Here is a 17410-nt window from a genome sequence, read left to right on the forward strand (position 1 = left end):
GTAAATGACTAAAAAATAATGTTTAGGTGAAGAGGTGAGATTTCACCTAATTTTTCACCCTGTTGAATTTTCATGTCAAAACTTCATCGTATATGTTTTGTCATGACTTCATCGTAAATGTTTTGTCATGACTTCATCGTAATGAACGTAAATGTTTTGTCATGACTTCATCGTAAATGTTTTGTCATGACTTCATCGTAATGAACGTAAATGTTTTGTCATGATTTCATCGTAATGAACGTAAATGCTTTGTCAAAACTTCATCGTATATGCTTTGTCATGATTTAATCGTAATGAACGTAAATGTTTTGTCATGACTTCTTCATCGTAATGAACGTAAACACTTTGTCAAACATGAACGAAAGACTTTGTCGAACTTCATCGTATATGTTTTGTCATGACTTCATCCAAACTAAACGTAAACTCTATGTCAAAACTTCATCGTAAACACTTTGTTAAAACTTCATCGTAAAGACTTCATCGAAACTAAACGTAAACACTTTGTCAAACATGAACGTAAACTCTATGTCAAACATGAACGTAAACTCTATGTTAAACATGAACGTAAACACTTTGTCAAACATGAACGAAAGACTTTGTCGAACTTCATCGTATATGTTTTGTCATGACTTCATCCAAACTAAACGTAAACTCTATGTCAAAACTTCATCGTAAACACTTTGTTAAAACTTCATCGTAAAGACTTCATCGAAACTAAACGTAAACACTTTGTCAAACATGAACGTAAACTCTATGTCAAACATGAACGTAAACTCTATGTTAAACATAACGTAAAACACTTTGTCAAACATGAACGAAAGACTTTGTCGAACTTCATCGTATATGTTTTGTCATGACTTCATCCAAACTAAACGTAAACTCTATGTCAAAACTTCATCGTAAACACTTTGTTAAAACTTCATCGTAAAGACTTCATCGAAACTAAACGTAAACACTTTGTCAAACATGAACGTAAACTCTATGTCAAACATGAACGTAAACTCTATGTCAAACATGAACGTAAACTCTATGTCAAAACTTCATCGTAATGAGCGTAAATGACTAAAAAATAATGTTTAGGTGAAGAGGTGAGATTTCACCTAATTTTTCACCCTGTTGAATTTTCATGTCAAAACTTCATCGTATATGTTTTGTCATGACTTCATCGTAAATGTTTTGTCATGACTTCATCGTAATGAACGTAAATGTTTTGTCATGACTTCATCGTAAATGTTTTGTCATGACTTCATCGTAATGAACGTAAATGTTTTGTCATGATTTCATCGTAATGAACGTAAATGTTTTGTCATGATTTCATCGTAATGAACGTAAATGCCTTGTCAAAACTTCATCGTATATGCTTTGTCATGATTTAATCGTAATGAACGTAAATGTTTTGTCATGACTTCTTCATCGTAATGAACGTAAACACTTTGTCAAACATGAACGTAAATGCTTTGTCAAAACTTCATCGTATATGTTTTGTCATGACTTCATCGTATATGTTTTGTCATGACTTCATCGTAAACACTTTGTCATGACTTCATCGTAAATGTTTTGTCAAAACTTCTTCGTAAATGTTTTGTCAAAACTTCATCGTAAATGTTTTGTCATGACTTCATCGTAATGAACGTAAATGTTTTCATTAATGATTTCATAAATGTTTTGTCATGACTTCATCGTAAATGTTTTGTCATGATTTAATCGTAAATGTTTTGTCAAGACTTCATCGTATATGTTTTGTCAAGACTTCATCGTATATGTTTTGTCAAACATGAACGTATATGCTTTGTCAAAACTTCTTCGTAAATGCTTTGTCATGACTTCTTCGTATATGTTTTGTCATGATGCAAAAATAATGAGTTCATTTACTCACAATATTTTTGTACAAAATGTAAAGTATGGCGGTTTGAAACCGTCGGGAACCTTCACTTTTTTGACGAAGTGCAAATCTTCACTTCGTGTCAAAACTTCATCGTATATGTTTTGTCATGACTTCATCGTAAACTTTTGTCAATGTCAAAACTTTTCGTAAATGTTTTGTCAAAACTTCTTCGTAAATGTTTTGTCAAAACTTCATCGTAAATGTTTTGTCATGACTTCATCGTAATGAACGTAAATGTTTTCATTAATGATTTCATAAATGTTTTGTCATGACTTCATCGTAAATGTTTTGTCATGATTTCATCGTAATGAACGTAAATGCTTTGTCAAAACTTCATCGTATATGCTTTGTCATGATTTAATCGTAATGAACGTAAATGTTTTGTCATGACTTCTTCATCGTAATGAACGTAAACACTTTGTCAAACATGAACGTAAATGCTTTGTCAAAACTTCATCGTATATGTTTTGTCATGACTTCATCGTATATGTTTTGTCATGACTTCATCGTAAACACTTTGTCATGACTTCATCGTAAATGTTTTGTCAAAACTTCTTCGTAAATGTTTTGTCAAAACTTCATCGTAAATGTTTTGTCATGACTTCATCGTAATGAACGTAAATGTTTTCATTAATGATTTCATAAATGTTTTGTCATGACTTCATCGTAAATGTTTTGTCATGATTTAATCGTAAATGTTTTGTCAAGACTTCATCGTATATGTTTTGTCAAGACTTCATCGTATATGTTTTGTCAAACATGAACGTATATGTTTTGTCATGATTTCTTCGTAATGAACGTATATGCTTTGTCAAAACTTCTTCGTAAATGCTTTGTCATGACTTCTTCGTATATGTTTTGTCATGATGCAAAAATAATGAGTTCATTTACTCACAATATTTTTGTACAAAATGTAAAGTATGGCGGTTTGAAACCGTCGGGAACCTTCACTTTTTTGACGAAGTGCAAATCTTCACTTCGTGTCAAAACTTCATCGTATATGTTTTGTCAAACATGAACGTAAATGTTTTGTCATGACTTCATCGTAATGAACGTAAATGTTTTGTCATGACTTCATCGTATATGTTTTGTCATGATTTCATCGTATATGCTTTGTCAAACATAAACGTATATGTTTTGTCAAGACTTCATCGTATATGTTTTGTCAAGACTTCATCGTATATGTTTTGTCAAGACTTCATCGTATATGTTTTGTCAAACATGAACGTATATGTTTTGTCATGATTTCTTCGTAATGAACGTATATGCTTTGTCATGATTTCTTCGTATATGCTTTGTCATGATTTCTTCGTATATGCTTTGTCAAACATAAACGTATATGTTTTGTCATGATTTCTTCGTATATGTTTTGTCATGACTTCTTCATCGTAATGAGTGTAAACTCTATGTCAAACATGAACGTAAACTCTATGTCAAACATGAGCGTAAATGTTTTGTCATGATGATTTCATCGTTAATGCTTTGTCAAACATGAACATAAATGCTTTGTCAAACATGAACATAAATGCTTTGTCAAACATGAGCGTAAATGTTTTGTCATGACTTCATCGAAACATGAACGTAAACTCTATGTCAAACATGAACGTAAATGCTTTGTCAAACATGAGCGTAAATGTTTTGTCATGACTTCATCGAAACATGAGCGTAAACACTTTGTCAAACATGAACGTAAACTCTATGTCAAACATGAGCATAAACTCTATGTCATGACTTCATCGAAACATGAACGTAAACTCTATGTCAAACATGAGCGTAAACACTTTGTCAAACATGAACGTAAATGTTTTGTCATGATGATTTCATTGTTAATGCTTTGTCAAACATGAACATAAATGCTTTGTCAAACATGAACATAAATGCTTTGTCAAACATGAGCGTAAATGTTTTGTCATGACTTCATCGAAACATGAACGTAAACTCTATGTCAAACATGAACGTAAATGCTTTGTCAAACATGAGCGTAAATGTTTTGTCATGATTTCATCGTAATGAACGTAAACTCTATGTCAAACATGAACATAAATGCTTTGTCAAACATGAACGTAAATGTTTTGTCATGACTTCATCGTAATGAGCATAAATGACCCAAAAATAATGTTTAGGTGAAGAGGTGAGATCTCACCTCTTTTCTCACCTCATTGAATTTTCATGATTTCTTCGTATATGCTTTGTCAAACTTCTTCGTAAATGTTTTGTCAAACATGAACGTATATGCTTTGTCAAACATAAACGTATATGTTTTGGCAAACATGAACGTAAATGCTTTGTCAAACATGAACGTAAATGTTTTGTCATGATTTCATCGTAATGAACGTAAACTCTATGTCAAACATGAACATAAATGCTTTGTCAAACATGAACGTAAATGTTTTGTCATGACTTCATCGTAATGAGCATAAATGACCCAAAAATAATGTTTAGGTGAAGAGGTGAGATCTCACCTCTTTTCTCACCTCATTGAATTTTCATGATTTCTTCGTATATGCTTTGTCAAACTTCTTCGTAAATGTTTTGTCAAACATGAACGTATATGCTTTGTCAAACATAAACGTATATGTTTTGTCAAACATGAACGTAAATGCTTTGTCATGACTTCATCGTAAATGCTTTGTCAAACATAAACGTAAATGTTTTGTCATGACTTCTTCGTATATGTTTTGTCATGATTTCATCGTAAATGTTTTGTCAAACATGAACGTAAATGTTTTGTCATGACTTCTTCGTATATGTTTTGTCATGACTTCATCGTAAATGTTTTGTCATGATTTCATCGAAACTAAACGTATATGCTTTGTCATGACTTCATCGTAAATGCTTTGTCAAACATAAACGTAAATGTTTTGTCATGACTTCATCGTAAATGTTTTGTCAAAACTTCATCGTAATGAGCATAAATGACCCAAAAATAATGTTTAGGTGAAGAGGTGAGATCTCACCTCTTTTCTCACCTCTTTTTTCACCTCATGAATTTTCATGACTTCTTCATCGTAATGAGCGTAAACTCTTTGTCAAACATGAGCGTAAATGCTTTGTCAAACATGAGCGTAAATGTTTTGTCATGACTTCATCGTATATGTTTTGTCATGACTTCATCGTAAATTTTTTGTCATGACTTCTTCATCGTAATGAACGTAAATGACCCAAAAATAATGTTTATGTTAGAATGTTAGATCTAACACCTTTTCTAACATGTTTTCTAACATGGAGGATTTCATTAGATATACACATCTACCTTCATTTCATTCTATACACAATTTACATCATAGACGATTTAATAGATATAATACTTTACTGTTAGAAAAGGTGTTAGATCTAACATTCTAACATAAACATTATTTTTGGGTCATTTACGTTCATTACGATGAAGAAGTCATGACAAAAAATTTACGATGAAGTCATGACAAAACATATACGATGAAGTCATGACAAAACATTTACGCTCATGTTTGACAAAGCATTTACGCTCATGTTTGACAAAGAGTTTACGCTCATTACGATGAAGAAGTCATGAAAATTCATGAGGTGAAAAAAGAGGTGAGAAAAGAGGTGAGATCTCACCTCTTCACCTAAACATTATTTTTGGGTCATTTATGCTCATTACGATGAAGTTTTGACAAAGCATTTACGATGAAGTCATGACAAAACATTTACGTTCATGTTTGACAAAACATTTACGATGAAGTCATGACAAAGCATATACGTTTAGTTTCGATGAAATCATGACAAAACATATACGATGAAGTCATGACAAAACATATACGATGAAATCATGACAAAACATATACGAAGAAATCATGAAAATTCAATGAGGTGAGAAAACAGGTGAGATCTCACCTCTTCACCTAAACATTATTTTTGGGTCATTTACGCTCATTACGATGAAGTCATGACAAAACATTTACGAAGAAATCATGACAAAGCATATACGAAGAAATCATGAAAATTCAATGAGGTGAGAAAAGAGGTGAGAAAACAGGTGAGATCTCACCTCTTCACCTAAACATTATTTTTGGGTCATTTATGCTCATTACGATGAAGTCATGACAAAACATTTACGTTCATGTTTGACAAAGTGTTTACGCTCATGTTTGACATAGAGTTTACGTTCATGTTTCGATGAAGTCATGACATAGAGTTTATGCTCATGTTTGACATAGAGTTTACGTTCATGTTTGACAAAGTGTTTACGCTCATGTTTCGATGAAGTCATGACAAAACATTTACGCTCATGTTTGACAAAGCATTTATGTTCATGTTTGACAAAGCATTAACGATGAAATCATCATGACAAAACATTTACGCTCATGTTTGACATAGAGTTTACGTTCATGTTTGACATAGAGTTTACACTCATTACGATGAAGAAGTCATGACAAAACATATACGAAGAAATCATGACAAAACATATACGTTCATTACGATGAAGTTTATTTCCTGCTGTGTTGTCAAAATGTCATGTTGTCTCATTTTTTCAGAGAAGTTAATTAACCTGGTAGCACATGGTAACATGGTAGCACCTTCAGTTCTTCAAAAATAATTCATAAATACCTTCCTCCTGTGTTGTTGTCTAAATGTCATGTTGTCACACTTTTTCAGAGAAGTTAATTAACCTGGTAGCACATGGTAACATGGTAGCACCTTCAGTTCTTCAAAAATAATTCATAAATACCTTCCTCATTAATCCTGCTGTGTTGTCAAAATGTCATGTTGTCACACTTTTTCAGAGAAGTTAATTAACCTGGTAGCACATGGTAACATGGTAGCACCTTCAGTTCTTCAAAAATAATTAATTATTGAATAACCTGAAAACATTAACGTAAACATTATTTTTGGGTCATTTACACTCATTACGAAGAAGTCTTGACAAAGCATTTACGATGAAGTCATGACAAAACATATACGAAGAAATCATGACAAAACATATACGTTTATGTTTGACAAAGCATATACGAAGAAATCATGACAAAGCATTTACGAAGAAATCATGACAAAGCATATACGTTCATTACGAAGAAATCATGACAAAACATATACGTTCATGTTTGACAAAACATATACGATGAAGTCTTGACAAAACATATACGATGAAGTCTTGACAAAACATATACGATGAAGTCTTGACAAAACATATACGTTTATGTTTGACAAAGCATATACGATGAAATCATGACAAAACATATACGATGAAGTCATGACAAAACATTTACGTTCATTACGATGAAGTCATGACAAAACATTTACGTTCATGTTTGACAAAACATATACGATGAAGTTTTGACACGAAGTGAAGATTTGCACTTCGTCAAAAAAGTGAAGGTTCCCGACGGTTTCAAACCGCCATACTTTACATTTTGTACAAAAATATTGTGAGTAAATGAACTCATTATTTTTGCATCATGACAAAACATATACGAAGAAGTCATGACAAAGCATTTACGAAGAAGTTTTGACAAAGCATATACGTTCATTACGAAGAAATCATGACAAAACATATACGTTCATGTTTGACAAAACATATACGATGAAGTCTTGACAAAACATATACGATGAAGTCTTGACAAAACATTTACGATTAAATCATGACAAACATTTACGATGAAGTCATGACAAAACATTTATGAAATCATTAATGAAAACATTTACGTTCATTACGATGAAGTCATGACAAAACATTTACGATGAAGTTTTGACAAAATTTACGAAGAAGTTTTGACAAAACATTTACGATGAAGTCATGACAAAGTGTTTACGATGAAGTCATGACAAACATATACGATGAAGTCATGACAAAACATATACGATGAAGTTTTGACAAAGCATTTACGTTCATGTTTGACAAAGTGTTTACGTTCATTACGATGAAGAAGTCATGACAAAACATTTACGTTCATTACGATTAAATCATGAAAAGCATATACGATGAAGTTTTGACAAGGCATTTACGTTCATTACGATGAAATCATGACAAAACATTTACGTTCATTACGATGAAATCATGACAAACATTTACGTTCATTCGATGAAGTCATGACAAAACATTTACGATGAAGTCATGACAAAACATTTACGTTCATATACGATGAAGTCATGACAAAACATTTACGATGAAGTCATGACAAAACATATACGATGAAGTTTTGACATGAAAATTCAACAGGGTGAAAAATTAGGTGAAATCTCACCTCTTCACCTAAACATTATTTTTTAGTCATTTACGCTCATTACGATGAAGTTTTGACATAGAGTTTTACGTTCATGTTTGACATAGAGTTTACGTTCATGTTTTGACATAGAGTTTACGTTCATGTTTGACAAAGTGTTTACGTTTAGTTTCGATGAAGTCTTTACGATGAAGTTTTAACAAAGTGTTTTACGATGAAGTTTTGACATAGAGTTTACGTTTAGTTTGGATGAAGTCATGACAAAAACATATACGATGAAGTTCGACAAAGTCTTTCGTTCATGTTTGACAAAGTGTTTACGTTCATGTTTAACATAGAGTTTACGTTCATGTTTGACATAGAGTTTACGTTCATGTTGACAAAGTGTTTACGTTTAGTTTCGATGAAGTCTTTACGATGAAGTTTTAACAAAGTGTTTACGATGAAGTTTTGACATAGAGTTTACGTTTAGTTTGGATGAAGTCATGACAAAACATATACGATGAAGTTCGACAAAGTCTTTCGTTCATGTTGACAAAGTGTTTACGTTCATTACGATGAAGAAGTCATGACAATACATTTACGTTCATTACGATTAAATCATGACAAAGCTATACGATGAAGTTTTGACAAAGCATTTACGTTCATCGATGAAATCATGACAAAACATTTACGTTCATTACGATGAAGTCATGACAAAACATTTACGATGAAGTCATGACAAAACATTTACGTTCATTACGATGAAGTCATGACAAAACATTTACGATGAAGTCATGACAAAACATATACGATGAAGTTTTGACATGAAAATTCAACAGGGTGAAAAATTAGGTGAAATCTCACCTCTTCACCTAAACATTATTTTTTAGTCATTTACGCTCATTACGATGAAGTTTTGACATAGAGTTTACGTTCATGTTTGACATAGAGTTTACGTTCATGTTTGACATAGAGTTTACGTTCATGTTTGACAAAGTGTTTACGTTTAGTTTCGATGAAGTCTTTACGATGAAGTTTTAACATAGAGTTTACGTTTAGTTTGGATGAAGTCATGACAAAACATATACGATGAAGTTCGACAAAGTCTTTCGTTCATGTTTGACAAAGTGTTTACGTTCATGTTTAACATAGAGTTTACGTTCATGTTTGACAAAGCATTTACGTTTAGTTTCGATGAAGTCATGACAAAGCATTTACGATGAAGTTTTGACAAAACATTTACGATGAAGTCATGACAAAACATATACGAAGAAGTCTTGACAAAACATTTACGTTCATGTTTGACAAAGTGTTTACGTTTAGTTTCGATGAAGTCTTTACGATGAAGTTTTAACAAAGTGTTTACGATGAAGTTTTGACATAGAGTTTACGTTTAGTTTGGATGAAGTCATGACAAAACATATACGATGAAGTTCGACAAAGTCTTTCGTTCATGTTTGACAAAGTGTTTACGTTCATGTTTGACATAGAGTTTACGTTCATGTTTGACAAAGTGTTTACGTTTAGTTTCGATGAAGTCATGACAAAGCATTTACGATGAAGTTTTGACAAAACATTTACGATGAAGTCATGACAAAACATATACGAAGAAGTCTTGACAAAACATTTACGTTCATGTTTGACATAGAGTTTACGTTCATGTTTGACAAAGTGTTTACGTTTAGTTTCGATGAAGTCTTTACGTTCATGTTTGACATAGAGTTTACGTTCATGTTTGACATAGTGTTTACGTTCATGTTTGACAAAGTGTTTACGTTTAGTTTCGATGAAGTTTTAACAAAGTGTTTACGATGAAGTTTTGACATAGAGTTTACGTTCATGTTTGACATAGAGTTTACGTTTAGTTTCGATGAAGTCTTTACGTTCATGTTTGACATAGAGTTTACGTTTAGTTTGGATGAAGTCATGACAAAACATATACGATGAAGTTCGACAAAGTCTTTCGTTCATGTTTGACAAAGTGTTTACGTTCATGTTTAACATAGAGTTTACGTTCATGTTTGACAAAGCATTTACGTTTAGTTTCGATGAAGTCATGACAAAGCATTTACGATGAAGTTTTGACAAAACATTTACGATGAAGTCATGACAAAACATATACGAAGAAGTCTTGACAAAACATTTACGTTCATGTTTGACATAGAGTTTACGTTCATGTTTGACAAAGTGTTTACGTTTAGTTTCGATGAAGTCTTTACGTTCATGTTTGACATAGAGTTTACGTTCATGTTTGACATAGTGTTTACGTTCATGTTTGACAAAGTGTTTACGTTTAGTTTCGATGAAGTTTTAACAAAGTGTTTACGATGAAGTTTTGACATAGAGTTTACGTTCATGTTTGACATAGAGTTTACGTTTAGTTTCGATGAAGTCTTTACGTTCATGTTTGACATAGAGTTTACGTTCATGTTTGACATAGTGTTTACGTTCATGTTTGACATAGTGTTTACGTTCATGTTTGACAAAGCATTTACTAAAAGTCTATGAACATAATAATATTTCAAACCAGGAGCCAAATTCTTGCGATTTTCATATGGAATCTCTTCCCTCGGTTTTCCGAGGGAAGCAATCATATGAAATCATTTACACTCATTACGATGAAGTTATGACAAAGCATTTACGATGAAGTCATGACAAAGCATTTACGATGAAGTTTTGACAAAGCATATACGAAGAAATCATGACAAAGCATATACGATGAAGTTTTGACAAAGCATATACGATGAAGTTTTGACAAAACATTTACGATGAAGTTTTGTCAAAGTGTCTATGTTATACAGTAATGTTAGTCATGAATGTTTGTCCTACGTGTTGGCGTTAGTGTTGAAAAATAATGTTTGTCCTACATGAACCCGTACAAGCGTTTGAATTTGTTTATGAATAAGATTACACTCTTGTTTTCTGTATCTATCATACAAACATAAGCAGCACCTGTTTTTGTAAAGTTTATATGAAGTTTTCGATAGTTAAGACCTGTATAATAATAGAATGCGTCCTCATTCTCAACATAGTAGTAGAACTCAAACGAATGCTTACCATAATCTGTTATTTCAACAGCTTCGTCAGATATTTCATCAACGAACTCATAAACTATATCGCCATACTTGCTTTTATTTCTATTGTTTTCAGATCTAGAACACCAACGAAGGTTTGAGATTCTGTTGTCCGTTCTATCATGATTTATATGGTCTATTTCTTTCAAATTGTTTGGATTTTCAATCCACTGTTCTGCAATAATTCTATGCTTTAAGTACATTTTGTTGTTTAAACTAAGCACAATATAACCATAATTATTTAAGCATTCACTCATAATATGTTTGTCTTTCTTTCGACGAATAGTAAAAGGATATGTCGTACAAATCTCATAATCTTCATGATTTCTCAATGTTTCCCATTGAGTTTGTTCCCCACTAACGTTCTCATTGACGTCCTCAATATCTTCTTCCTCACTGAACTCGTCAATATTTTCACTAGCTCCTTCTGTAATGTTTTCATCGGCATTGTCATTGACTTCTTCTGTAATGTTAGATGTTGTTGTTTCGCTCATGTTCTTTCACTAATGTTAAAAGTTATGTTGTACGAATTTTGAACAGAATTTAGAGCAGTTATGAAACAATGAAGTACTTTTACGCTATTGAAAGGAACTATGAGAGTGAAGTACATGACAGCAATGACAAAAGGAACTAATATCAAACCTAATGAAATCGCTCACGAGGACATAGAGCTTAACAAGTACTTTGTGGAGTATCTTATAAGTGAAGAGTATGTAAGACCTTACTTCATGTTTGACAGCATGAATGAGGATGTTATTTCATGGTTAAAGAATATAAGCAATGTTTTCGGTAAGTACGTCATAGATGACAAAGGTCTTGTTGTATTTTATGAGACAGCAATACGAACACAGGAACTAATGGATATTATGCACTCAACAGCAAAGAAAGGATTTAGTACTATTGGCATGAATGAACATTGCAGGAATGACATATACAACCTATGCTCACGAAAGCCTTACACAAAAGCAATACAAATGATAGAACATAAGCGTCTAAGGTCAGCAAATGAAATCATTACTGTCAGTGGTTATGAAAGAACTGTTAGCAAAGATGAGTGGAAACAGCTATTCATATTAAGGAAGGACGTTGCTGAACTAGTTAAACCTGTTGCACAAACATTGTTTCAGATAAGACCAGCAATGACTAAGAACCCTTTGACCTTAGTCAATGAGACCATAGAGGTTGAAGATAATGACATGAAAGAACTAGGAATGAATGAGAGAAGTTGTGAAGGATGTTTGAGTCAAAACACATGGTTCTTCAGAGCTGTTAAGAAACTTAGTAAAGAACGACAGAAATATTTTATAGAGAAGTATTGCAAAGGATGTGTAAATGAATTGCTTGAAATAGAACTTAGAGACACTTTCACACTAAAGGACTTGAGGAGAAATAAGTACATGAGTGAGGACGGTATTGACATAGCTAGTGTTATAAATGACTTAAGAAGATGTGTTGTTGTTATTGACGGAGCACGTATGACATATCTAGTGAAAGATTATGATGGAATACGAGACACAACAACACTTGTGTCAGTAGATAGCAAGGAATTCAATAAGCTCATGAAGAGTGTTTATGTAGGACGTATTGAGGAGAAGGATGTGAACGCACTGATGATTTATGAAGCGGGTCAGAACAAGAACTATCTTATGAAGTCAGGCATGAGATTCTTTGACGAAAGAGATGACATTTACAGCTATTTCAGAGGATATGAGTATGAGGTACTGAATGAAGTAGATGAAAGCATTATTGAAGGATATTTGAAACATGTTCACGATGTCATATGTAATGAGGATGAAGAGCTTTATGAGTATGTTTTGAACTGGTTCGCCTACATCGTTCAAAATCCTTGTGGAAAGACTGGAACAGTACTTTTGTTAATAGGAAAGCAAGGAACTGGTAAGAATGTACTTAGTAATGTTCTATGCGAGCTCATTAGCAAGTACGCCAACAATAATATAACGGCAATAGAGAATGTGGTTGGTAGATTCAATGCTGCTATTGAGAACATGAAGCTCATCGTATGCAATGAACTAAGCTCATGCGATACGTCTAAGGTCATGAACCACGACGCACTAAAGTCAATAGTAACAGAGACTCAGTTGGACTTAAATCAGAAGTGTCAGCCAGTAAGAAAGATAGAGAATGTTTGTAATATCATCATGATATCTAACAACTTCAACTCAGTAAAGATTGACAAAGACGACAGAAGATTTGTTGTCATTGACGTAAGCAGCAGATACAAAGGAAATTACGAATATTTCTCAAATCTCATTGAAAGCTTTAATGAAGAGTTTTATTCAAACTTACTGACGTACTTCATGAGAAAGATTTAAGTGAATTTGATGTAAGGAAGATACCATTCACCAGGGCTAAACAAGAACTCATCGAAATGAACAAAACACCTTACCAAATGTTTTACGAGGAGTTCTATGAAAAGTTTGTATCCGGATGGAATTGTACAGAGTGCTACAGAAGATATAAAGAATTTGCGAAGGAGAATGAATTCTTTGCATGTAGTTCAAATGTATTTGGTGGCAAGATGAGAGAATTTGTGAAGAGAAGTAGAAAGCGAGACGGTTCTGCAAGAAGTTATATTTACGAAGCAAGTATGATATTAGAAGGTCGTGGAAAGAAAGAAACAGTGAATTATGAGGAAGTGCTTGAAAAATTCATGGAGTACATGGGAAGCAATATAACATACAACAAAGACATATACAGTGAGTTTAAGTACTATTGTGAACAGCATGAGATTGAAGTAATGAGTAAAGGAGATTTTGAAACGCTTATGAAAGACAGTAAGGAGGTCGTTCATGAGAACAGTGTTGAAATAGTTCATGAGAACAGTGAGGAGGTCATACATGAAACAGTGATGAAATAGTTCATGAGAACAGTGAGGAGGTCATACATGAGAACAGTGATGAAATAGTTCATGAGAACAGTGAGGAGGTCATACATGAGAACAGTGATGAAATAGTTCATGAGAACAGTGAGGAGGTCATACATGAGAACAGTGTTGAAATAGTTCATGAGAACAGTGAGGAGGTCATACATGAGAACAGTGATGAAATAGTTCATGAGAACAGTGAGGAGGTCATACATGAGAACAGTGATGAAATAGTTCATGAGAACAGTGAGGAGGTCATACATGAGAACAGTGTTGAAATAGTTCATGAGAACAGTGAGGAGGTCATACATGAGAACAGTGTTGAAATAGTTCATGAGAACAGTGAGGAGGTCATACATGAGAACAGTGATGAAATAGTTCATGAGAACAGTGAGGAGGTCATACATGAGAACAGTGATGAAATAGTTCATGAGAACAGTGAGGAGGTCATACATGAGAACAGTGTTGAAATAGTTCATGAGAACAGTGAGGAGGTCATACATGAGAACAGTGTTGAAATAGTTCATGAGAACAGTGAGGAGGTCATACATGAGAACAGTGATGAAATAGTTCACAATGTCGTTCGTGAAGAAGCCATTGCAACAAAGAATGAGATAAAGGATTTCATAGAACTTAACAAGGAGGAGTTTAAAGAAGGCTATGAAGTGAAAAGATGTGAAGAAGATTTCTTGGCGTATTTGAAGAAAAAGAGACTAAAGCCAATGGCTCAAAATAAGTTTCAATCGATGTTTGAAAAGAAACGTTTGAGCTATGGTGGTGTAAGAAGCACATATTACTTTGTTAAGAAGTGAGGACATTTATTTTTGTCGTTAGTGTTGGAGTTTGTACTTGTTGTTAGTGAGAGAATAAATTAAATCATGAACTTTGCCATGGTCTCTGTCCCTAGTAGTTTTCATTAAGTTCTGGAAATAATGAAAGTCATGAACTTTGCCATGGTCTCTGTCCCTAGTAGTTTTCATTATCTCACAGAGTTAATGAAAGTCATACTTTCTATCAGATGAAGCATGCAGATGAACATAATGAAAGTTAGTGAGTTTGCCACGAGTTATGAATAAAATATTGGCATATTAGATGAGATAGCTGATGAAACAGATGAAGATAAATTAAATCTTGGACTTTGCCACACTCTGTCCCTAGTTCCTCAAAAATCCTGGACAACGTTGCTTAGAAATTTTGGTTCAAAACCTCATCTGATTTGAATCTGTTATGCTACCTGTTAAGTTTCGCGAGATTATAAATGTCATGGAGTTATATAAAAAGGAGGGACAGCTAGGGACACTGGAAGTACTTGTAAGGCTATCTGTTAAGATTGCATGAAATACTAAAAGTCATGAAATCCATTATCGCTGTGCTAGCTTCACCTTAGAGTGAAATGACGACTAAAGTCACTGAAGCAATGAAACAAAAGTTTTTGGTAGAATACATTAAATCAGGAACTATTCCAGAAGGTTTTTACATTCATACTATGAAGGATGGTAGAGTTCAGTTTAGAAAGATAAAGCAACCATTAGATAAAGAAGGAATTTTGAGAAAGATTAAACTTCATGAGGACAACATTACTAAACTTAGGAAGAAGTTAGAAGAGTTGGAGAAAGCAGACGACAGTGAGGAATAAAATATTTCATTAGTTTTATTTTTACTGAAAATTTTTATTTGGATGTAATGACGAAAACTATTGAGATAACAAACTACAACGGTCATGAGTTCAAGAATTTGTTCTTCGTTCCTCGTGAAAATACATTCTATCAGATACGAGGGAGAAAGGGTAAAGTTAGTTTGAGCGTTTATGACAATAAACATAATGGGAGATATATAAAAGCAATAGATACAAACGGTAAACGTGTTTCATTAGCTTTGTCAAAACTTACATACATTTATTTTGACAGTGATTTTGACTCTGACGATTGGAGTGACAGCAGCGATACTGAAGAATATGAACTATTGTGTGAAGCACAGCAATGGGAAGCGCTGCAATACTTTTGTAAATGAGAACATTAATGGGAACGTTAGCGAGAACGTTTATTTTTTCATTAGTGAAGTCGTTAGCGAAAATGTTAGTGAGGTGAAGTGGTTGGCGGCTTTGTAAATATTTAAGGTTAAGTTAGTGTTGTCGTTTGTGTTGTAAAATATACGTTAGCGGTTTTGTAAAGTGTCAAATCGTTATCTTGGGTAAGGTGGAACGCAGTGCCGCCGTACCCAAGATAGGGATACTAACTTCTCCTGACGATGTTGTGTCATTGCAAATCTTTGTTCAGACAGTACAAGAAGAATCTCCAGATGATCTCATTGCATTTGAAGTCTCAGACAATAATATGTGTTTCTATTATGCGCCTTTTGAAGGCAAAGCTTATGCGCATAGTATCAAGACATTTCATATAGACAGCACCTATAAATTGTTGCGATCAAACATTTCATTGTATGCATTTACTGGCAAAATCAAAGATTTTCACATTTTCCCTTTTTTATATTTCTTTTGTCAACCAGACACTTATCAAAACATTCAAGTTTGCGTGTGCGCCTATCTCAGATGGGTAACAATTGAGCCAGAATACATTAGCATGGACTGTGCTCCACAGATAGCTCAAGCAATAGAAGAAAGCATTCCACAAGCTCAAATACTTTGGTGCGGAGTACATGTTCTTCGTGCAATTCTTCGCAAATCAAATAAGTTTTCTTCTCAAGAAAAAATTTGAACAATTCTATAATTTGATGAAGGATTGGTCTTCAAATTAGATGCAGAACATGAGGAAGAAGCAAATGCTGCCTATGATCAAGTTCTGGAGTTGCTCGACACAGATCCAACAGCATCTCAATACTTTAACTGACAATGGCGTTACAACATATCAAGATGGATTGCTCGTGACAGGCGTGAAGGCGACGCAACTAACAATATTGCCGAAGCTCATTTTAGAACACTCAAACATGACTATTTTCCTGATCGAAAAAATCTCAGAATTGATGATGCTATTATAGAAATTTATACAAAAGTGATACCATCTTTCGTTATCAAACTCAAAATTGATCAAAATCCAGCAGATGACCGTGTCATTAGGATCATGGAAAAAGCAACTAACGCAGAAATTGATGTAAAAAGACAAAGAAAAATCGAGAGTATTTCAATGCTCAATAGATTGCTCAATGCTGTTAGTGATGACTCAATAGATCCCACTAAAATATATCCTACCTTGAAAGTATTATTACAAAGAACTCATTTTATTTAATTTTGATTTTAATTTTAGATTAAATTATTAAATTTTAATTCTTTATTTTTTAGGATTGTTAGCTTTGTAAGATTGCTTTTTCACAAGAGAAAACAAGTATAAGGTTTAAGCTGTATGTATTAAAGTTATAAATATTTGATTTTAAAAAAAATCAAGATTTT

General features: G+C 33.2%; 6 protein-coding genes across 6 annotated transcripts, besides 2 other annotated features; 3 read left to right on the forward strand and 3 right to left on the reverse strand.

The window, feature by feature from the left end:
* Positions 1–13758: part of a mobile genetic element that runs on past the window's edge.
* TVAGG3_0238590 (uncharacterized protein) lies at positions 10143–10643 on the reverse strand (the record flags this gene model as incomplete). The annotated part of the gene is made up of 1 exon (XM_051227604.1): positions 10143–10643. One exon carries the CDS (start codon positions 10641–10643, stop codon positions 10143–10145), a length of 501 nt encoding a protein of 166 aa, XP_051112590.1.
* TVAGG3_0238600 (His-Me finger endonucleases family) lies at positions 10913–11617 on the reverse strand (the record flags this gene model as incomplete). Its single annotated transcript, XM_051227605.1, has 1 exon — positions 10913–11617. One exon carries the CDS (start codon positions 11615–11617, stop codon positions 10913–10915), a length of 705 nt encoding a protein of 234 aa, XP_051112591.1.
* Positions 11717–13208, forward strand: TVAGG3_0238610 (uncharacterized protein; the record flags this gene model as incomplete). The annotated part of the gene is made up of 1 exon (XM_051227606.1): positions 11717–13208. A coding segment is annotated over one exon (1492 nt), but the record flags the coding sequence as incomplete, so codon positions are not given.
* Positions 13759–13955: 197 nt separating the features above from the next.
* On the reverse strand, positions 13956–14558 carry TVAGG3_0238620 (uncharacterized protein; the record flags this gene model as incomplete). Its single annotated transcript, XM_051227607.1, has 1 exon — positions 13956–14558. The coding sequence occupies one exon, from the start codon at positions 14556–14558 to the stop codon at positions 13956–13958; it is 603 nt and encodes a 200-aa protein (XP_051112593.1).
* Positions 14559–15400: 842 nt separating this feature from the next.
* TVAGG3_0238630 (uncharacterized protein) lies at positions 15401–15643 on the forward strand (the record flags this gene model as incomplete). Its single annotated transcript, XM_001305881.2, has 1 exon — positions 15401–15643. The coding sequence occupies one exon, from the start codon at positions 15401–15403 to the stop codon at positions 15641–15643; it is 243 nt and encodes an 80-aa protein (XP_001305882.2).
* Positions 15644–16243: 600 nt separating this feature from the next.
* Positions 16244–17410: part of a mobile genetic element that runs on past the window's edge.
* On the forward strand, positions 16762–17001 carry TVAGG3_0238650 (uncharacterized protein; the record flags this gene model as incomplete). Its single annotated transcript, XM_001305880.1, has 1 exon — positions 16762–17001. One exon carries the CDS (start codon positions 16762–16764, stop codon positions 16999–17001), a length of 240 nt encoding a protein of 79 aa, XP_001305881.1.

This window comes from Trichomonas vaginalis, chromosome IV (assembly GCF_026262505.1).
Source record: "Trichomonas vaginalis G3 chromosome IV, whole genome shotgun sequence".
Classification (NCBI taxonomy): domain Eukaryota; phylum Parabasalia; order Trichomonadida; family Trichomonadidae; genus Trichomonas; species Trichomonas vaginalis.